The 22,500-nt window shown below is 39.6% G+C and overlaps 1 protein-coding gene across 1 annotated transcript in view; it reads right to left on the bottom strand.

Moving 5' to 3' along the window:
* LOC138021018 (E3 ubiquitin-protein ligase rnf213-alpha-like) overlaps window positions 1-22,500 on the bottom strand; it is a 134,709-nt gene that overhangs the window by 29,005 nt on the left and 83,204 nt on the right. The window contains exons 32-59 of the mRNA XM_068867902.1: window positions 22,081-22,214; window positions 21,722-21,934; window positions 20,689-20,811; window positions 19,752-19,869; window positions 18,991-19,220; window positions 17,864-17,946; window positions 17,238-17,371; window positions 16,617-16,712; window positions 15,848-16,042; window positions 15,604-15,764; window positions 15,247-15,469; window positions 14,449-14,807; window positions 13,866-14,024; window positions 13,583-13,739; window positions 12,882-12,955; window positions 12,472-12,607; window positions 12,252-12,359; window positions 11,658-11,743; window positions 10,928-11,116; window positions 9,995-10,115; window positions 9,320-9,523; window positions 8,369-8,505; window positions 7,202-7,797; window positions 6,506-6,973; window positions 5,212-5,387; window positions 3,604-3,810; window positions 2,475-2,662; window positions 1,395-1,503 (exon numbers count right to left, since the gene is read on the bottom strand). Coding sequence (XP_068724003.1) covers window positions 1,395-1,503; window positions 2,475-2,662; window positions 3,604-3,810; window positions 5,212-5,387; window positions 6,506-6,973; window positions 7,202-7,797; window positions 8,369-8,505; window positions 9,320-9,523; window positions 9,995-10,115; window positions 10,928-11,116; window positions 11,658-11,743; window positions 12,252-12,359; window positions 12,472-12,607; window positions 12,882-12,955; window positions 13,583-13,739; window positions 13,866-14,024; window positions 14,449-14,807; window positions 15,247-15,469; window positions 15,604-15,764; window positions 15,848-16,042; window positions 16,617-16,712; window positions 17,238-17,371; window positions 17,864-17,946; window positions 18,991-19,220; window positions 19,752-19,869; window positions 20,689-20,811; window positions 21,722-21,934; window positions 22,081-22,214 — 5,184 coding nt within the window. The remainder of the gene's footprint in view (window positions 1-1,394; window positions 1,504-2,474; window positions 2,663-3,603; window positions 3,811-5,211; window positions 5,388-6,505; window positions 6,974-7,201; window positions 7,798-8,368; window positions 8,506-9,319; window positions 9,524-9,994; window positions 10,116-10,927; window positions 11,117-11,657; window positions 11,744-12,251; window positions 12,360-12,471; window positions 12,608-12,881; window positions 12,956-13,582; window positions 13,740-13,865; window positions 14,025-14,448; window positions 14,808-15,246; window positions 15,470-15,603; window positions 15,765-15,847; window positions 16,043-16,616; window positions 16,713-17,237; window positions 17,372-17,863; window positions 17,947-18,990; window positions 19,221-19,751; window positions 19,870-20,688; window positions 20,812-21,721; window positions 21,935-22,080; window positions 22,215-22,500) is intronic.

Here is a 22,500-nt window from a genome sequence, read left to right as displayed (position 1 = left end):
CTTTTTCATGTCTATCACCTCAAAAAACGCGGTTTCCGCTACACTTAGTCGCTGCACCAGTCCAAAACCAGTGCGTTTGCTTCAACTACTTTGAAGTAAACGTCTTAGAGGTTCCATGAAAGTGGGAAAACCAGCTATTATTTGATCTACGAGAGAACAAGGAAGGAGAATGGGTTGTATACAGGGCTGACATTACAAACAGTTTTTCGATGGTACAGTTCCTTGAAAATAGCAATGCAAGTAGTTTGCGACGTCAACCTGCAATCGACCCTATTCCCCTTCAATGCTTGGTTATGGACCAAACGATGACCAGTTTCCCATCTTTCATTATAAAACTGTAATAGCAAACGGCCCAAAACTACTTGGGGCAAGTGCAGAAACTAATCGAGGTAGCAAGGTTTGTTGTGGCGATAAGCAATTTGAATTTTTGCACCGTGAAATATAGAGCTTTTATTGGATATTTTGGTTTCAATGGGGTTCCCCAGTTACATCAACTGAACAATATTTTTGGGCATTTGCTCAGGACATGAGCATGGGTGGCTGCCTGAGAAGACACCGCACAGTTTTTTTCAGAAAAAAGAATTTTGCAAAGGATAGAATAATCTCACAGAGTAGACTCCTGTCTCTCAATGGCTCAGTTATGGGTGAAATAAAAACTTGCCAATTTGCCATGTTTCACTGGTATTTTAAAGGAAATCACACGAAAACGGCCAAATATGTAATACGCCATCATATAAACCATGATAAAATATAAGAATGTAAGTACAAATAGTTGAATGGCGAAAACCTAAAAGGAACTGCGAGTTTTAAATAGCTTGAACTAAATTTACTTTTCATCGAACGCAACACAAAACTAGGTAAAAACATACCATTTCAGGTAACTGCTATTTTAATTGAGAGAAATCCATTCCACCTCAAACCTCTTAAAAGAGGTTTGAGGTGGAATGGATTTCTCTCAAGAAAGAAAGTCATTTTAGGACCTTTTAGCCTTAGTCTCCTACGCAGCCGTTCTTTGTGTGGTCACGCAATGCTCCTCCTCCTCCTCCTGTTGAGTGGGGAGGAGCGTTGCGTGACCACACAAAGAAAGGCTACGTAGGCGACTAACTTAGCCTGCGAACGCAAAGGTATTTGCGGCAATACGTTTGCGTTCGCAAGCTAGGAGCACTTTAATTACACTTCGGATGTAAAAGCTATCACGTGGTCACTGTAGGGATCCAAAGACTGTGATCACATTTCCTTGATTCACACCCTCTTTTGTGCTTTCTATTGTCCAAGCATATGGCAAGAAAAGACACATTTGGTGTTGGATTGCGCATTCCACGTAGCTAATCATGTTATTTGATGTACAGGCAACACTTCATGAACCTTATGGCAAGAAAATCTTTTGCTATTACCTTCCAGAGTTTAAAAGTATTTTTGACATCAGCAGGGTGACACAATGACGTGCCAGGACAGGTGTGTTCTATGAAGAGTCTCACAGCACTCACTCTTTGCCAAATAGACCTGAAACGTATCCCAGTTAAGGGGCAGAAATAACGAGTCTTATTACGGATCTCAGAAGGTAAGCAGCCTAAGATGTAATAGGACTACAGTTTGAAACAAAAAAGGCACTGTTAAAGTGCAAGAGTATTCAGCATAGCCAGGGAAACAAAATAAAATGAAATAAAATAAACAAGAAAACAAACAAAAACTAACAAATATATCCGCCAATGGACAAAATGATATGAGACGAGAGCAATAAAGATTCTTCTAAAACGAAACAAAATTCTCCAAAATATTCGAAAAATAAAGGTCTTGACAGTTCCTTGATGACAACAGAACTGCATTGAGGTGCAAACCATTCATTTACTGCAGATATTCAATGGTTTACAAGAGATATTTAACATCATTGGACTGGTATGGTAGTTATGATTAATGATTAGCGTCCATTGTCCATTGCCATTTGTATTCGTGTCCATTGTATTCTGAGCGAATCATGAGAGCCGTTGCATAGGATGCGTTCTGTCTAACCCTCTTGACAGAGAGATGAAGCAGCCATGGCATCCACGAGAACGATGACTGCAGTAAACAATACGTAATTGGCAAAAACGCTTTGCGAATGCGTTTCTTTGCCCTTCACTTTCTGAAAACAACGTGAAGTGACCAAATTTGAGTTTATGAGGAATAAATGTTTATTCCAATTCAATTCCTGGATGGTTGCTGCACAACACTTCACATATCAACAAACTGCAGAATAATCACAAGATAACCGCGACGTTATATCTTCCGATAAGGTTTTCATTTTTGCTTTTTATAAGCCCCAAAAAGAATCTTCTCGAATGAGTGAGACGAAACGTAGTGACTTAAATTCTATTGTTATTCGTTACTTTTCGGAAGTAGCTATCTACATATCTACCCAACGTTTGGAAAAATTCATCGTAAGAAAAAGGGGCCATATCGGGAGACCAACCATTCTTGATCAGCAATGTACAAACCTGCAATCATGAAGAACGCGCGCTGTTTTCAGACCATACTGTGCACTGTTATTGAGTAAGTTGTTTGCACTTGATCGGATGGCCAAAACTCTGTTGCACCACACTAAGCGAGTCTGCGGATCATCAAATTCCTCTTCACTTGGTTCAAGCTTTGAAAGACACAACTGAAGTGCAACTGCATCATGAACCTAGAAAATGTTTCAGATGTTTTGGTGATGTTTATGGGGAGCATGCACCGATTTTCTGTACTTTACTACTCTTTTTTTGGGCGCGATTTCATGGTACAGCACGGGCCAACAAGGCCACTGGTACTGACTACTCAATTACAAGGTATGGCTCTTGTATGATTTTCCAGATCAGTGACTTTTCTTTCCCTGGGGACGCTTTCTAAAAACTTCAAAAAACAACCACAACTCTCAAAATATGATCTTTTGCCAGCATCCTCGATCATCAGAAAACTGTGCTTAAAGTTGAACTGAGTTTTCATCATATTGAATAGATGAATTCAGCGAGCTCGTACATTATTATTACATTACATTACATTACATTACATTATACGCACGTACATTATTATTATTCCAAAGTGGCCGCCATTTGAGTATTCTTTTGTTTCCATGAAAACTGGCCCTTATGGCCTCGTTCATGGTTAAATATTCTTTTGAAGTTTACGTTTGAAAGCGAGGCCATAAGGGCTAATTTGCATGAAAACAAAAGAATACTCAAATGGCGGTCATTTTGGAATAAGGTGTATTAATAACCTATACTGAACCAAAAGACTTTTTTGTGTAATCACTTAATTTTTGAGCATCCAATTTTTTTAGCACACTTGCACAATAGCGAAATGAAAGTGTGTCGCAAAAATTTAAGTGAATTAAGGTATTAAAAAGTTCTTCCTTACAATTGTAACTAAATTGAGAGTGAATTGAAAAGGGAAGAGCAACCAACATTTAGCTATGCTCCAGATGAGAAATTTCAAAACCTTTTTATTAAGCTAGAACGCCAGGAGTAACAGCAGCAAGAACACCTTTCCAAAACAGAAATGTACAGTTATTTTCCAGCATCAAATAGTCGGTACTTCCGACATTAATAAGACGTTGTCCTATTTATTATTTGCTTTAAATAGTCCTACCATTTCTGATTCCCCTTGAGGAATCACTTGCGAGAGGCGGATCATGATGTCTGGCTGAGCCTCAATCAGACGATTGAGATTTGCTAAACGTTTATCGATGACTTCATACACCACATGGATAAGAGGGATGCTGAGAGAAAATTCTTCCAAAGAGTGGGACTCGGCATGAACTTGACGAGCCGCTGTTATAATGACTTGGCAAATCAACTGCAAGCCGAAAAGAAGCAGAATTCTCCCATAAACAAACTTGTAAACAACAATACAATTTCGAAACTTCCATCAACCAAACAATAATGTATCCCTTGTTATTCTTTCTTATACATTAAAATGATATATTTGCCTGCGAATAAAATGTTCATGCTTTTCACCGTTTTTATTTTGTTAATGTTATGTTGTATTAATCTCACTGATCATGATGGCGAGACAACATCCGGTCGAATGCTGAGGGGTCATGGATAATTCAATGCTTATACCCCCCATTGAAGTTGTGATGCACTATGATTTATTTCATACAATCAAAGCATTCACTTCTGCCACTCAAAATAGAAAGAAGTGTTTTTTTCATCCCTCCCGTCCCTTCCCCTTTCTCTTTGCATTCACTTTGGGCGTGTTTTGGGCCCTCAACTTTTCTGGGCAAGGAAAAGTTTCCAGTGTTTAGGTGTTAAGTTTAGGTGGAAATTATTGAAATTTTTATTCAAGCGGCTATGGGCGTTTGTTCATAGCCAATCCAATTAACTCCAACGTTGGTTGGGTGTGATTACTGTCTTTAGGCCCAGTAAAACAAGCTTCAGGATATGCAGCACTACTTTTTAAGAGGCTAAAACGGTGGTAGGGGAGGGGGGGGGGGAGGGGAGGGAGGGAACAAGAATCATTGTCAAATTAACAGTTAAGCAGCTTTAGTTTGTTAGCTCTTTGGCTTTTTAATTCTCAAACTAACTTAACTGGAATATCGGTTGAATAACGTATGTGGAACTGCCTCATTTCTTGAGTTATGATAAAAAAAAATTGTCGATTTCAAACAACTACAGCGAAAGATGTAGCTGGAACTCGAAAATTGTAGTATTTTGCATTACAAAGCAAATAAGCACAATAAGGGAGACGTAAGCCAAAAAACTATTCATATAACACTGCCCCAGCTTAGCAGAAAGAGGCAGAAAAATGGGGATAGCGGAGCCAGATTCTAAAGAAACTGTGACGCTGCACTGATGGGTCTATGGGACATGAGAATTTGGAAGTACCAACTGGGTTGATAAAAGTAAATTGACCACAGTGTGCACGAGGTGACGTTTTGAGAGTTAGCCCTTCGTCAGAGCAAATTGATGGAGATTTTACAGGCTAGTACTGATGAAACAAAATTGTGATGTGATACTGACGTAAAGAGAACTAAGGTAAATGGGACAACTTAAAAATTTAATGGACCTTCAAAGTGAAGGGACCAACATTTTTGCCATAGAAATAACCACTGATTATATGAGGATGTATCCATGTGGAGATCGAATTTTGAATTGAGTTCCCTGAAATTGGGATCAAAATGCTCCTAACAAGGAACTGCGTCTCATACAAGTTAGAAACGACGTGAATATCTATTCTTGGAATGTTATATCAAACCTCTCCTTCTCCGTCTGGAACTGTTGGCTTGTGCACCATGTGAACAAAGTCATGTAGATAGCGCAGCACTGCAGCTTCACCATAACCTTCCTGTTGAGCTTCTTCAATCAAAGGGCCAATCTCAGAATTACTGATAAGATCGTGCAGGCATTGCTGAACTGGGGTATTTGATCGTTCTAAAACCAAAACAATATCACACAAACATTTATCAACTCTAATGACTTTTAAAACTGATTAGAGCGTAATGTGAAGTGCTAGTTTTCTACCCCATATGAACCATGTGAGCGTTAGCCCTACTAATCGAAATGGGCCCACACAAGGACAGAGAAAAACTATGACCAGGGTGGGAATTGAAGACACGACCTTCGGGTTGGATCACCGCTGCTCTACCGACCGAGATACAAGGTCAGACGGGAGCAGGCCGTGGGAACTGAAGATGTTAAAATCAAGGGAATGAACATATACAAGTACAATGGAGGATTACGTTTTTGCAAACGTAGGCTGTGTAGCACTTATTTTTGAACAGACTTCACTGATTGGAGTGTAATGTGAACTGCTAAGTTTCTACCCAATATGAACCATGTGAGCGTTAGCCCTCCTGATGGAAATGGGCCCACACAAGGACAGAGAAAAGCTCTGACCAACTCTGACCAGGGTGGGAATTGTAATTCGAAATCCATAATAATACTAATAATACTAATAATAATAATGATAATAATAATAATAATAATAATAATAATAATAATAATAATAATAATAATAATAATAATAATAATAATAATAATAATGATGATGATGACTTTATTTTAAGAGGGTAGCACGTAACAGTTTAAATACAACCGATGACCCTGTGGCCCTCTATAAAGTAATCTAATCAATACATAAAATTAACACAAATGAGAGTAATAATAATTTGATGTATATAAATTAAAGACATACTAAAAAATACATATATATATTATACTAAAAATTCTTAATAATAAGAACATGATAAAATAAAATAACAAAATGGAACAACAAATTACTGGATTATAATCTTCCCTTGATAGTGACGCCTTCAGTTTCTCCTCCTGCAAAAGGACAATTAAGTATTTCTCCCACTGTTGTTTTTGCATTTCCACTCTCCGTCGACAATGGCATGAGAAGTGCTCTAGAAGTTACCTTTTGGCCTTCTCCAAGTCAATTTCCTGGCCTTCACAATTTTACTCATCTTACAAATCTTACAGCATTGTCCAAATTGTCCCTACAATATTTGAACTGTCAAGCTACCTGTAGAGGAAAAAGGGTGATTTACCTGCAATGCTTGCAGCCTCTCTCCACATGTTGTCAATTCGTTCTTTTACTAACCAAGAGAAAGGAAACTGCACGTCAAACATATGTCTTTCACGCCCTGCCGTGGTCACTGGAACACGCTCTCGTATGATGTTGCTTTCAAGAGATAAAAAGTTGTCATAATGGAGCTCAACCAAGGCTTGATCGTGGAAGAAAGCTATCCACAGATGTGACAACCAGTCCCCTTCGCCCATTAAAAGTTCCAAATTGGAGTCACGGTCCACAAACGCAATGATCTCAGATAGGATTGGAATCACTGATGAATACACTCTTTGCCATAACGCTTTCCTAAATGTGCCATTCTCCTGAATTCCTATACCACTTAAAGCTTCTGAGCGAAGCCAGTCACTTGCATTGGATCCAGCACGGTCATCTTTCTCTTGAAGAAGCTTGTGGATTCGTCGGGCCAAGATCGTCGCAAATGACAAATCTACAAAACATCACAAAATATTGGAAACGTCAGGTTAAGACCGTTTCTAAACATGACTTAATAGATTGAAATAATGAAAGTGGACAAGAGTTATGAAAATACACGCAACATGGTTGTTGATGTGGGACAGCTCCAAAGGAAAAAATTAAAAACGTGCCCCAACTCCACAAAGGGACAGGTTACTCTCCTTGATACAACTACAATTCTTACTAACGTCCGTGTACCTACCACTTCCATTGGATCTGTCATCTGGAAGAAGATTCAGCATGACTTCAATTCTACGAGTTGACCGTGATGAACGCCAAGATTCGTCATCAATTCGTGCAACGGCTGCTTGAACACAACTTCTCAACAGACTGACAATGTCTACTTTATCCAGCACGACGTCACTATGAGCAAAATAAGAAGGCTCCATTTCAATGTCGCTCCCTTCCTCCTCTAGGTCTTCAACTTCCATTTCACAACGAGTGGTGCTTGGTGCCACATCAAACAGCTCGCTAACTGATCTGTCAACCATAAATTTAATAGCTGGGATTTGACCAGTTGGAGGACGGAGTTCGTCGATATGCACCGATATCCATCCTCCCCCTTGGAAGCCTGCAAATGTTTGACAGCCTCCGACAAGACGGGGAAGCTGTACTATCATGACGATGTGCACAGACGAAGGGTCATCTCCCAAGGACTCTGCAAAATCTTCGACTGCAGTTGTCCTTTGCTCCACTAGCAGGTGACGAGCACAAGGTATCAGGTTACCGCTGACATCACCAGCATCACACTGAACAATGAGCAAGCCTTCTCTTCCACCAAGTTTTGCAAAAAAGTCCCTTAAACGAAAAATTTGACAATTGATTGAAAAATAAATAATAATTCTGTACTCACCTTATTCCACATGCTAACCACACTTTTCTTTATCGTTTGTGCTTAGATAGGCACCCCTCATAAAACATCAAGCTGGTTTTTTTGAGAGGGCTACAAATTAGATTTCCCCATTTTATAGCTGGGTTATTTGGGCATAACAGGCAAGTTATTATAAACCATTAAAAAGTTGGAAGCAGGCCGGCCTCTGTATTGTATTGCATTGCATTGTATTCATTGCGTCTATGAGGTTTTTTCGTTACATTGCGGCCGCGTCCAGGAGCTAGTATGGATGAATCAAAATTGAGACATTGGTACTTGAACATTTTCATTTGGGAAAAAGGAGAAAAATCAGAGTACCAAATGGGAAACTTCTAAGTTCTATCTAAGAGGACAATAATCTTGATGTCATTTTAATTTCCAACGTATGGAAATAGGGATTAAGTGGATTAATACCAGTGAGAGGCTCCACTGCTATATCCATCGGGGATTAGGGTTGTGATTTTCAAAGGCTAGCTGCATTCAGCTCGTATGACTAACCTCACAGAGGAGCAAAACTGTTGTTCTGTGTGAAATTGCTGCAGACTTAAGCACATTACATTTGACAAACACAGCGAAGTTGAATCGGCCACGTCTTGCAAATCATTGGATGACAGCAACCTGGAGTGAGTCGTGACCTGTAGACAGAGTGCAGAGATTCTCAAACATTTTCACTCTTTTCCACCATTTCTTGAATGGAGATATAGTTTCCTTTAATCCGCTCACATTGGACATAACGTTAAAGCAGTATTTCAAGCAATTGAAACTGCAATCGTGAGAGTGTAGTATATAGATTTGGGTTGTTTATTCTTACAATAAATTAACTTGGCTTAAGCATGCGATCCAATCGAAATCCAGTATACCTGGTCAGCGGTCAACTAAAAAACTCAGCTGACTTCGATAAGCTCTTAACTTAAGCCCGCGATATGGTCACCTGAGACTGGTCAGCAGATACCTTGTTTTGACAGGTGTCAACTGACCATAACGTGGATTTCAAATATCAAAGATGTACGCTGTAAACTAGCTAGAGTATGGCCGCCTCGATGAGTTCTAAACTTGAGCCCGCGATATGGTTACGTGATACTGGTCACATTGGCATACATGGGGGAATCGGGGGGGGGGGGGGGTGGGGGTGGTGGACAGTACAATAGTGACAAAAACCAAATTTTCTTGTACAGATGGGTTACTGTATTTTCATACCCATGATGCTCCGCGCGGAGCTCTGCTAAAACTTACAAAAAACGTTTCTTTTCATTATAAGTGCTTCCTTTGAAAACAACCGTGCGCTTTAAGACAAGGAATATCCATCTTTTTCCATTCGCTGTTTTTCCATAACAAAGTTTTTATCCCTCACGGCACTAAATATGTTGCTGCTTCTTGCTTTATAGGTTTTTTTGTTATCGTCTACAAAACCTAGCACTGGTCTAACTGTATTTATTACTCGCCATTCACCTGAATCAAAGTTCCTTTGTCTGAACCTCGTTCTTCTCCTGTTAGAACGTTTCTAAGAAAGGCAGTCAAACTTGAGTGTTCCTGCATTGTGAAGTAAGTTGACCAGAGAATATCTGCTTGCTGGGCCAACTGTGTGCGGGGCAAACGTGCAACGGCATCGGGTGTCGCACATTGCAGCAATAATTCTTGAGATTCCTTGAACACCTATTACAAGTCATGTGTTTTTATTTCTAAGAGCATGACGATTATGATAATCTTAATAATAAGAAAAGAAGAACCTAGGATTGCATAACGCAGCATAAATTAAAGCTTAAATTAGAACTAGAACTAGTATCTCTTTCTTAGCAGTTTTCAAAGTAATGCCATCTGAAACATTTCCTCGGTATTCGGACACTTGCCCACCATTCACTTTTTCCATTAACTGGGCCAAGACAATCAAGTAAACTAAATCTTTACTACACTGATTATCGTTTTCAGTGTACTACCTCACTCATTTCCAGGGTACAATTAAGAATTTTGTAAAAATAAAACATGAGCTGACCCACGAAAAGATACCAGTACCTTTGAATGAAAGAAACAATAGAATTATCATGCACGTTATAGTACAAAAGCAGGCAAATATTTTGTCATTTCTGTAATTTAGCGAAACGCGACGAATTAACATTTTAAATATACCTTTTCTTCATCGGCAAACTGGTCTTGACCGTCCTCCATGAGGTCGCTGGACACTTGAAGCACAACGGTTGCTGCAGTGTCGGCATGGTAACCAACAAATGCGTCGCCAGGTGTGTATTGTCTGCGGAGGTTGATTGCAAAAACGAAAACGACGTCAATGCAATGCAAACAATAGATTTCCCATAACATCATGACGTTAAGAGATGCGATTAGGATAAAAGCTGAGGTGAGCAAGACGTTGGTTGACATGCACCCTATAGATGGTTTTCGAGTTACGTCATCATCGCCAAAACATTTCTCATTAGCTCCTTTGTTCGTCCACCAGTAATTGTACATTTCATCATTGTTAGATAACTAAAGATTGGTTGCAAACTGAAAGTGAAATAAGAGCTTCTCGCAAATCACTATCATTGCCAAAACAGCCTCTCACTGCATTTACGTCATACGATATGGGATAGAAAATTTAGCCCACGCTGGAGGTCCCCAGACATTGAGAAAGGTATAGTGAAACCTCGCCGAAATGGGAAGGGGGGTGGGGGACCGGGGGAAGGAGGAAAAATATTTACCAGCCAAAAAAAGGGTTCCCTTTGGCCACAGGGACACAGAAAAATACACAACACTTACTTAAAAAAAGCAAACCCGAGGATAATTTGCAATTAATAACCTATTTACGGGGTTTCATGTAGTTTAGTACGGCTGATTTTGTGAGTATTCAAGCAGTGAGAAAAGCTGTAGAATTCGATATAACACTTAAAATTGTGCAAGCATTTTGATTGGACAGACGCACAGAAAACATCTTAGTAAGAACACCAGAGAAACCCTCGGTTACCTTTCCTGCCGCCTTTTCGTTCTCACCACATTTTAACGTCATCTGTGATCTATTCCCTTACAGACACACAGAAACAAAAAAATCTCTTTATATAATGGATTAACCTCATCTGTTGGTGACGTGGCATTTCGACAGTGGAAAATTGTTTCACCCATTCATGAAGTCTGTCCACAATTCGCTTTTGCTGAGGGTTCAGGCTAGCTGAAGTCACAAGGTAGTGCTTTTCAAGGCGGTTGATCAGAGGAATGGGAAACTTGCTGTAAACAACGTCTCTTTCCGCGATCACAATCAACCTGGAAATAATTGATATCATCAACAAATATACATGCACACCAAGCAAAAGAGCACAAAAATGCCACGACTCCTTTATCTTTATCGAGAAGGATTGTTGAAAAAGTTAAAGAACTGGGCCCGGTTGTTCAAAAGTCGATTAACGCTAATCCCAGATTAAAAATTAACCAAGGAGTTTATTTTTCTACTCCCAAATGCTGTTCAACGCTGATATTCGGCAAAACTTTACATTAGAAGATGTCAATCTTGAAAAACAAAAATAAGCAAAAGAAGCTTTTACCAAAAAGTTGAAAACAAGAAACAAAAGTTTACGCCAATCCTGGGTAAAGTTAATAGGCTTTCGAACAACCGGGCCCTGGTCCATAGTGTTGTGGAATAGCGCAGCTTGCTTTTGTGTGTTATGCTCTAATCAGGAAAGTAAAAGCTTTAAAACTGTAGGGTTATTAAAGACGAAGACGACGAAAATGATAGTAATTTAATATGAATTGGCCTTCTTCTATTTATAGCAGTAGACTGGTGAGACGTTGATCTGGTGGTCAGTACCTGAATTTATCGTCCACGCGACATTTTACACGGTGACTTCCCAGTCCAAGGTCCACATATTTCTGTCCTCCAAAATACATGTAGTACTGACGAAGTGCAAAAAAAAAAAAAAAGGAGAAAGGAAATGGCTAGATACCATAGATAGCTACGACAAAGATTCATACACTGAGAAAGGCATCGGGTATTTGGCATTGGAGGAATATTTATGGAGGTTAACAAATGATCAAAATCTTAAAACGTGCAGCATCAAACACACAATGTCCAGTTTGTAACAAACGAGAGCATCAAAACAATCGCCACTTGCCGCATGGAGAACATGGAAACACTTAAGGACAACATTATGTCAAAAATCCTATTAACTGGGATTGACATGCCTTTAACTTTCTGCAAGGATATTCTTCGTCGTACAGCACGTGTTCATCAAAGCATTGGTACAGAGCCTCCTTAAATTGCTCGTGTCTAAAACAAAGTGCATTTTGTACATTGCAGTGCTAGCGCGTTGAGCACCAAATGGAGACTAACTTGATCAGAGACACTAATTTGTATCGCAACTGCTTCTGCAATCATTACTCTTCTACCTACTGAGATTCTCACCTGATTCAGGGCATCATAAAGACTTTCGTAGAGGCTTTCGAGGTTCAATAAAATCACTGTTCGACCCGTCTCCATGCACACTTTGATTCGATTTATGTCCCGGCAAACCTAAAATATTGATGGAAAAGGAAAAGGCTAGTACGTCTATTTTTGCTCTCCTGAATATTCAATGACAATTAAGGTATCGAAAGCACTTCTCATGTCTTAGTTGTGCCGGCACCTGTGTGTATTCCTGATCTTTTGGGAAACTGCTTCCAAAAATCACAATAGGTTCATCTCCTTTCTTGTGCAATTCCTGCTGGACAATTGGCAAAGCAGCGTAATTCTCTGTCAGCACCAACAAGTATCGGCTTTCCCTGATAAAATTGACGCAGAAAAAGATATTAATGCGTCACAGACTCACTGCAATTCCTGACCGTAAAAAAACAAAAAAACAAACAAACAATAGGTCTCGAACTGAAAGTAAGGGTAATTTAACAGCCTGACAATCCCTCTCAATAAGGACAGTATACCACGTCTTATGGCCATACTAATACGGTAAACACCCCATAGGAAGAAGTTGCTTAGCAAATGACTCTATCTAAGAAAGAAGCACACGATTGAAATTATTACTTTTACACTGAATCTTACCCACTGGAAATCTGACGATCGAGACTAGCTTTGATCAAGTTCACTGCAGAGAATGCATCTTGATCTTTCCTCTTCTACAAAACAGGACAATTACCTCAAGTTATGATTTTCCAGACTTCCAGACTTCTTTTACTGATATAAAAACAATACCATTTAAGAAACACACGTTTTTAATGAGTGCTAGACTTAAATCCTTCGAGACAACACACGTTATTGAAGGGTGCATGTACTTCGATTTTACTCAAATGGTTCGAGACAACATAACTCATTTCTGAATGTCTAAGCAGCCAGGTAAGAGGAAAAGAGCACGGTAGCGTATCAGCGTTAGGACAATGATGAGAGCACTTGCCTTCCAACAGTGTGGCCTGAGTTCCATTATTGGATTTAATGTCATATGTTGGCTGAATTTGTTGCTTCCCTACTCTGCTTAAAGAGGTTTAAATCCCAGTGAAATGATTTCATATGATTTGCTGATTTTACAGTCTCCCTAGTTACTTGTGTGGAGTTAGATACGCTTAAGAATATCATGCAGAGAATGATGATGATACTGACGGGTTAAGAATTTGGAACTAGACGGAATTTACAGTTAAAACGTGCCAGACATCCCTTGCCCTCATTTCCCTGTCCCCTTATGGGATGGCTGCCTGCAGGGATTTTGTCCGTTCGGGGTGAAGTCAAAACTGAGTAAGTGGGATTCATACAGTTTGTCTCCTTTCTTGTGGAAATTGCTTCTTGAAGATTTTCACTGGGTCAATCTCATCCAATCCCCCGAAGTTTCGCCTGATAGCGTGTTCGATATCCTTCCACCCAGGTTCCTGGCCAAGGTCTTCCGCCATTTTGTAGACCATCTTCACTAAGCTAATGAACGAAAATGAAAAAAAAAAACCCTCAAAGGCTGCTTCAAAAGAGAAAAGCAATTGAAAGGACTCTGGCTGGATAATACACAACATCGTTGGAGATCGTAACAATTTCATGCACTTCTACCTGTAGAAATCTCGTAGCCCAAAGAACTCATCCTTTTTAGACTCGCGAAGAGCTTCAGACTTCCTCTGTCTTTCATATAGCTCTTCGTAGCCCAGGGCAAGTGAATCCATCAAGGGTTCAACAAAGCTCTTAACGCGTTCGTCTGTTGAACAAATACCCCTGACAAAAAAAATTGGATGAAAAATCTTAATTCGATCATTTAGTTTGACAGTTCATTTCTCTACACAAAAATATTTTTGACGGGTTATAAAATAAATTGTGTCACCATGTTCATCACAAGATATGAGCAACAAGGCGGTGTTGCATCACAGCACATATTCGATCCTTACTTAAGGACAGAGAAAAACTTGTAGCTCAGTCGGTAGAGCAGCGGTGATCAAACCCGAAGGTCGTAAATTCTCACCCTGGTCAGAGTTTTTCTCTGTCCTTGTGTGGGCCCATTTCCATTAGTAGGGCTAACGCTCGCATGGTTCATATGAGGTAGGAAACAAGCACTTCACATTACACTCTAATTAGTTAAGTCTGTTGAAATATAGTGCTTCACGGCCAACGTTTGCAAAAATGTAACCCTTCCTTAACTTACATTGCACTGTCAACCAGTTCCCGTGTATCTGGTAGGCCACGTGACAGCATAATGCCCCGGTTCATTTTTGCAGGATCAAGGGCCCAGTTTGATATTCCTACAAAGGCTACTCTTTCGCTCTTTTGCTCTTCCACCTCTATAATATCATCGGTTGCGCTTACACCATCCTCAAGAAGTGGATGAAGGGTTTTCAATGGCATCAAAGGAGAGTCTTCTGCCAGACCAACCTCGTCTAATACCACAACTGAAACGAATTTGTCCGGGTTGTTGGCTTTTTGAAGTTGGCTGCATTGCCGAAAGGTTGCTTTGATTCCTTCTGCTGTTGAGAGGGGGCTGCATTGGTACGACACCATATGAACCTGCAAGTTTCAGATAAATTCAGATGACAGGATCAAAATACCGGCAATTCGAAAAGGGAATGCAAGGCCCATGAAAAAGTAAAACGAAACAAAACAAAAATCAAAGAAAATTCAATCAGCTAAATAAAAAGAAAATAAACTAGTTCCATCACGGCGTTACGTGAGGTCAAAACGCAAAAATAACTTAAATCTAAGACACCTCGAAATTATGAAAGAATCTTCTTGTTATACTAGCATGTAAACACAGGTCAGAAAATATAAATGTATTTCTTCCTTTCCTTCCTACAATTCTCTTACTACTGGGCCCGTTTTCCTCAATATCCTAGGTAGGGACTGCAAATTGTACAAGTAAGAGCCTTCCCTGGTGGACATTCGAAGCAGGACAGAGGTGTCTCGCAAAGTATTTGACTGCAAAATAAAAGACTCATTGCCCATTTACCTGCTTAAAAGTCTTGAAGAGATCGGATTTTGATGCATCTCCTTCCATATTTGCAGCCACAACAGTCTTGGCCAGAGATTTGGAACTACCTGGCTTACCAACCACGAACAGTGGAATCCTCAGCTCAATGCATACCACCATCATAAATACATTTTCGCTTAAGGCTGTGTTACGTGCAATATTTTGACCCAATTCCAGAACATTCAATACGGCTTTCTGGCATCTAACAAAAAACAAGTTAAAGGCAGAGTCACTCATAACACTTAAGAGCTAACACGGCTGGCTGATTATATGAAATTCAATGACGTGGAGCAAGAAGCTGTGCTACTACTGTCCATAAAATTCTCCTAAAAGTACCTTGTAATTTCGTGCTGGATGCGCCTGTGTCCACCAGGAAGCAAACAAGGGTGAGAAAAACTTGGAGCTATAGCACGACGAAACGGTTCCCTGTTTTGAAGTCTTGCATGGTAGCACACTCCCACAGAAAGTACAAGGGCACGTGTGACATCATCAATAGGCTAAAAAAGGTGAAACTCTACGATTAAATCAATACAGACAGAAAAACATAAAACGCAGAACCAAACAGGAATTTTTCACTCACCTGATCCAACTGATCTCCTTCTGTTTCAGCCCGTTCGTCCTCAACGGCATCATCATCCTCATCGTCACTTTCCACATCCATGCCCATGATTGCTTCATCCACCAGGGGGTTAAGAACATTACGGTGGTTGTAGAACCACACCATTACCTTCATCGCACGTTCAACATCACGAAGGCTAACGAAGCTGCACTCATCCTTGGATAAAAAATAATTATGGTGGCTTCATTTTAGCAAGGAGGACCTGTTCCTTGTTTTTAAGAGGCCACTTTGTTTGGAGAATTCTTGAGACAAAGTTGACAGGTATAACGCTGTCATTTAGAATGATAAACAAACTGTCGTAAAGTGAGAGAGGCAAGTAATTAATTAAGTGCAAAGTTCTGGTTAAACGATAATAAAAGAAAGAAACCAAAGTCGAAATTGCAACTAAGGCCGATCACAAAACACAATGAAAATCATGTGGCCAAATTACTATTTGCAGCTAATACATGCTGCCCATGCTTAGCATGGACAATGTGTGTGAATACATCAAATCCCTGAGTCTTACATAAATTGAAGAGGATTTTTCAGCAAACCACAAAGCCTAACACCACAAGGGAATCCTTTGAAACGAAGTCACAAGCTTGTAGGGGGAACATTGCAAAGGCAGAAGTAGGTTTAAGCTTTGTTCAGACCTCGGCCCTGAACATGAATTTTGCAGAATCCTATAAAGAAGCTGAACAACTCTATCTGGGTGAAATTTGAGCGTTTTTAAACATTGACGACAACCTACCGTTTGCTCTCTCATGTAACGCTGTGAAGCGGTAAGAATTTCTGTAAGAGCCTTCACCAATTGCAAGTCACCTGGAATTTGATTTTCTTGAAGAACCTGGGTAAAAAGAAGTGGACAAAGCCGTGAAAGGTAGTCACGGTTTTAATTATGCCTGGGTACTTACCAAAGTGAAGATCAAATTAGATTTCGGATTTCCTAAGAATGACATGATCATTGGATAACTATCCTTTTTATTTTCAAAATAAGAAGTAGAAAAAAACATCTCATTTTCATTGATTTCTTGTATATTGAAATGTAACAAGGACATACTTTGCCAAAACAATTTGTTTGTCTATTAATCAGTGAGCGTCACTAAAGAAAAACAATATAAGAAAAAAAAAAAGTAACGAAATGCACGTAGGCGAGGAGATCCAAAAGAAACTAGAACGCTCATGACGCATTAGGCCTGTTAGAACTTAGGACTGCAGGTTGGCTAACATGGAGTAAAAGACTAAGGTAGGCAAAACTCTAAATTTTGCAATGTCGTCTTATTTACAACGACATACGTTTACTGTTGGACTTTTTTCTAAGAAACTCTAAGACATCAAGTTCTACAGGAAACTTTGCAAGAATTTAACTTACAAATCTGTTGACAATTTGACTCGTGTACAACTTTTCAATTTCGGGTTTCAGTTGACCAAAGTCCCAGACAAGAGGACGCATGCTCTCTGGCAGAGAATGCACTCTGTAAACAAGATGACGAAGAGGAATGCGACCTAAAAGAACAATATCATCACAGTGGCATAGAAAGAGTAAACAAATAAACTGCATGATTCAGACATAACAAAAAGAAGAGGTTTGATGACGACATGGAAGGCCATTTAATTCTTGGGTTGGCTGGTCAGTAAAACAGATCGCATTGGCCCGTAGCTGTTCTAAAATCAAACGTGGACTTGAATAAATATGATTTGGTAACGTCGGAACCACAATATAACTTTATGACAGCATCACTTGACATCAACTACCAGGTCTCTGCTTGTTAATTCATGTTTTATAAATCGTGTAGTAGGGTTTAAATGAGAATTTACCGCTGTCAAGTAAAAGAAAACAAGACTTGCAGAATTCTGGTAGTTGCTGTCAAATGGCGAAATCCTGAAAATGCCATCTTTGTCCCATAAGCAATCTGGCAGCCAACTTTTTCTCTCTATTCATTTAAGTGTGTATAAAAAACCCCATCATTATTAGGCCAACTATGATTACCGTCTTACCTAGCCGATCTCGCGTATGTTGAGTAGCAACATGGTACCCTAAGCCAGCTGATTCCAGTTTATGAATCATTTCTTCAGTATGTCTGTAGAGAAAGAGGTGAGAAACATGGGTGATGGTGACGGGCCACATTTGCAAGGTGTCCCTAAAACCCTCGTGGAATCAATACGACCCCTACATCTGGGAACCGAGTGACGTAATTTTTCTCATGTAACAAGGGTGGTCATTTTAAGCAAAGAATTCATGATTGGCGCCTTTTTTCCCGCCTTTAAGGCCCAGTATTTGTACTTTTCAATCTCGACCATGTATATTTATGTGAATTTTCTGTTCTCGGGGTGAGAAAAATATTGTTCTTGCCACGAGAACATAAAATTCATATCTTCTCGCCACCATGTAATATCCTCTATTTATTATATAGATATTGATGAAATACCAGGATTTCTCCTTTTACTAAAAAATCAAGAAAATGCAAGTATAGTAAGCTTTGCTAATTAAAATTTAAAAAAAACCCACTTTTTCATCATTTCGAAACTGCATAAAACAAGTTGTTTTAAATCTAGACATTTCATCAATATCTATATAATAAACAGAACATTACACGGCCGCTTGGGGATACGAATTTTATCTTCTCGTGCTGAAAGTATCTCTCACTCGTTCGCTTCGCTCACTCGTGAGAGATACTTGCAGCGCTCGAAGATAAAATTCGTATCCCCGCGCGGCCATGTAATATCCTCTATGTATTTCAACGTGCAAAAATATATCGTTTTTGTTTTTGGTTTTGCTTTAGGGAGCCTTAATCCACTCTTTGACAATGGTGAATTCCGTAGTAGGCACGATCAGCGAGCATTCCAGTACCTGGAGTTGTGGGAGTCGGCAAAAGAGAACCTTGTACCATTTTTTGGTTTGTACCTGGTCTTTTTGCAGAAGCTTTCCCAACGTTTTTCATTGAAGCATACAAAGCTTGTCTAGGAAAGATACTGTGAAGTTCTCCATCGCTCATAATTGCTTGAAACGATTATGAAGGCTTGTAATTCGCTATCATACATTTTCCTTTTTAAACACCCCTCTTTTATATATTTGGCTTAATTTTAGTCCAAAGATAATGTTGCACAATTCATCTCATACTTACTTTCTGTAAGGGTTACAAGCTGCAATGAATTGTAACCTCTTGGCATTGATTTTTCTTCCATTGACCCTACGATCCACCATGACCTCTTTGATCATTCCAAGTGCATCAGTCGTGTTAGCTTCATCAAAGAACAACACAGTGTCCATGTTAAGCCCTTCATTCAGTGTCGCCATTTCCTCGGCTTTTTCTACTCTTTTCGCAATGTCTTCGTATGTTGTGCCGCCATGGACCTATCGAAAACAAGCACAAGCTTGTGTTAGTAGGATCTGGCATGTTTAAGAAGGGTCGTAGCTCTTGCACACCATGTTTCACTCACCTTTCTGTCTGTATATGTAGTAATTCCTTTTGCTTTTATGCTAAATCCACGGTTGCCTTTGTTCATACTATGAATTCTCTTAGAACAGATTAGACCATGCAGACTAGACTCGGACAGTGTGGCACAGTTCTCGTCCAAGTCAACAGAAAACCATTGCATCACAGTCTCCAGTAGCTTAGTGGTTACAGCATTCATCTAAATCTTGGAGGGTCGGAAGTTCAAATCCAACTGGTCCATTTGGTCATCCTAAAGTCTCTTTAACCTTAACATTTGATGCACTTCTGGCACATACTATTCCATACTAGAAACAAGCCAGGTTCTTCATTTCTCCCAACATTGTTTTGATAAGCAAACTTAATTACAATGTCAAATATACATACTTTGTACAGAATTAGTAATCACTAACTTAAAGAGTGAGCAGCCAAATTTATTTTGTATCTCGCACCTTCATGAGCAACATGTTCTTCGGTCCTCCAGGCCCTGATTGCAAGCCACACATGTACCGAATGAGGCAGGTTTTTCCACAACCAGTTTCACCCATGATGACCACAGGAATACCACACCTTTCAAAATACAAACCCCTCAAAATCAGTGGTCTAAAAAAAAATACGTCTGTAAATTGACCAACAAAACCGTTAGTAAAGTGGTTAAAGTTATCGGGATAAGGAGAGCACCTGAAACTGACCAAATGATTACCCAGTATTCCAAGCAGGGGTGAAGTGGTAATGCAAAATGGACTACTTTAAGAAAAAGATCACGCACACCTATCATTCATATTCACCATTAAAAAAACAACGTATGGCTTGACGCATCTCCATTTCTCGCAAACGCCAGGAATCACATTTTTCCACTATTCCTCAGTACGTCGCAGCGAAACCAGCAGACATTTGTCTGTCTCGTGAAGGACATCCACACACCCTGCTTTTCAATAGACATTGAAAACAGGAAAGTGAAGCCGTTTGATGTCAGCAAAGCAACAAACACTGCCTTTCACATGCTAAGTCATGGGTTAAATAACGGCCAGGGTTGCGCAAAGCAGTGGTTAAATAGGAACAAACCTCCCCAGGGGTGAGTAACTCAAAGATTAGTTAGTGCCACCTGGTTGCAAAGATGATGAAAACAAATTAGTTGTACCTAAACCACTGACCATGATTTGAGCAAATCGGCCATCTTTGTTGACTTAACGTAATTAGTGCGGATCATAAATCTCGAGGGGAAGACTGCAAAGTGTGGTTGCCATAGATGGGAAGATTTATCCCAGCGAGAGAACTATTTCAGGATAGGTAAACTCAAAGTAGGAACTCTTTTCAAGATAATTCATTCATGATTTATGCCACTCCTGAAGGAAAGAAAACAACAACTCTACAAATAATTAATCTCACCTAAAACGCATGTGTATGGCCAGGATTTTCATCAAATTGTCCGTAGTGAGCTCGTATGAATTATCTGGGTCATATGGCCACTCGACACCCATAACTCCACAAAGTTTCTCAATTTTCTCTCCTCTATAATTAGTAAAATAATTTTGCATGGCATTATGAATACAGCAAGACTGGTAAAACGTGATTTTCTATAGACATGTGTATTAATTATACAACCCTCAAACTTTGGTAATGTAATGTGTAATGTTTGGTTTGGTCACCAAAGAAAATTCTAAAGTCGCCGCAGAGTAACTTCTTCTAAACAAAGTCTGGCCAATGATGAGGTGCTTTCGCTACATTTCACGTTGTTCCAAGGTTCAGTAGGTGGCCCTCCATGATTTTGTTAGCATGTTTCAAATAAGGAACATACCATGTTAAACGTTTTCTGCTTTTTATTTTCAAATAACCTAACGCTGCTTTTTAAATGTGGGATGTCAGGTCGGTGCCTCAACTGCAAAGGGTGGTTGCCAGTGATGAACGTCCAAGCAACGTTACCACCTAACTTGTCACTAATGTGGCAAAGACCAACCCAATTTCACAGCTTACGGACGAAATTAGCAGAACAATTTACCTGCAACACAGCAGTCTAAAGTTTGGTTGCGATTCACATCTTGCCAATTTCTATCTTTTTGCAACTGCTAAAGAACTCTCTTTCATCCATAGGACGTGTGTTGCAACACGGATACCGAGAGAGTAACCACCTTTAAAATAAATTTTTGGCAGACAACACCCCATCAAAGAGAAGAAACTAAGAGATCTTTGGCATCTAATTGAATAGTCAACACGATCCAAGGGAGTGCACTTAAACTAGGACACTACTTACGTTATGATAGCTTCAGTATTACCATGGCGTTGAAGCTTTACAACATCGCAAGGCTCAAATAAGAGTATTCCTTGCAGAAGATAGCCCATCGCAACCGGACCAACAAGCCCAACTACTCCCATTTGTACTTTGGCGGAGTAGGTGCAAAGCAAGCGTTAGCCTATTACTTACTTGCTCCAAGTTTCGTAATTAGTTTCGAAATCCATTCTCTGGTTCCCAAACTGAAACTGGACAGTTAGACCAGTGCGCAAGTGTCTTGACATCAAATTGGGCTGAATGATAACATGCCGGTCTGGGTCAATCAAATTGCCATTAACGTCGATGTGAAAACCAACAAAGGTCATTGTTATACGATCTTGGTTGAAGAATATGTAAGGATGTGAACTACAGGTAACGAAAAGAGAAAAAACCAACAAAAGAGAAATCAAACAGACTCTTGAGGCAATGTGTTAGCCAGTAAGGAAAAGCCAAGCTCTTGGATGGAAAAGAAATAATGCAGGAGTTAAACCAACCAACCGATCTTTTGATACCTTGTTTCCCAGTGTCTTCTGAGACAGAACTGTGTAACTTCAGGCAACACATGTTCAGTGTCATTTTCTCTAGCAAAATCCACATCATCATCTACGAGCTGGTCAGTAGAACCTAGAGATGGTGTAGCAAAGTCCTGCAAATGTAGCATAAGGGTGTTATTGTAACTCCGAATGATAGATCATTTAACGGTAACCAGACCATCTGAACTTAGAGACTGAGTGTCTATTTTTAGGCAAACGCGAAAAGACAAAATCCAAAGTTCTTCTGGAAGGGTCTGTAATGCTACTGCCAACTCAAAGAAAAAATTGACTGGAATGACGATTAAATGTCTGTCTGTTTTCTTATTATTGAAGAAATCAGTAATAAGGCACAATAGAGAAATCCAATCTGTTCTTGGAGAATGTTTAAGGAAAGTATTA

Source organism: Montipora capricornis, chromosome 2 (genome assembly GCF_036669925.1).
Source record: "Montipora capricornis isolate CH-2021 chromosome 2, ASM3666992v2, whole genome shotgun sequence".
In the NCBI taxonomy this organism is placed as follows: domain Eukaryota; kingdom Metazoa; phylum Cnidaria; class Anthozoa; order Scleractinia; family Acroporidae; genus Montipora; species Montipora capricornis.
Note: the sequence above shows the minus strand (reverse complement) of the source record. Positions and strands in the feature narration are given on the sequence as shown.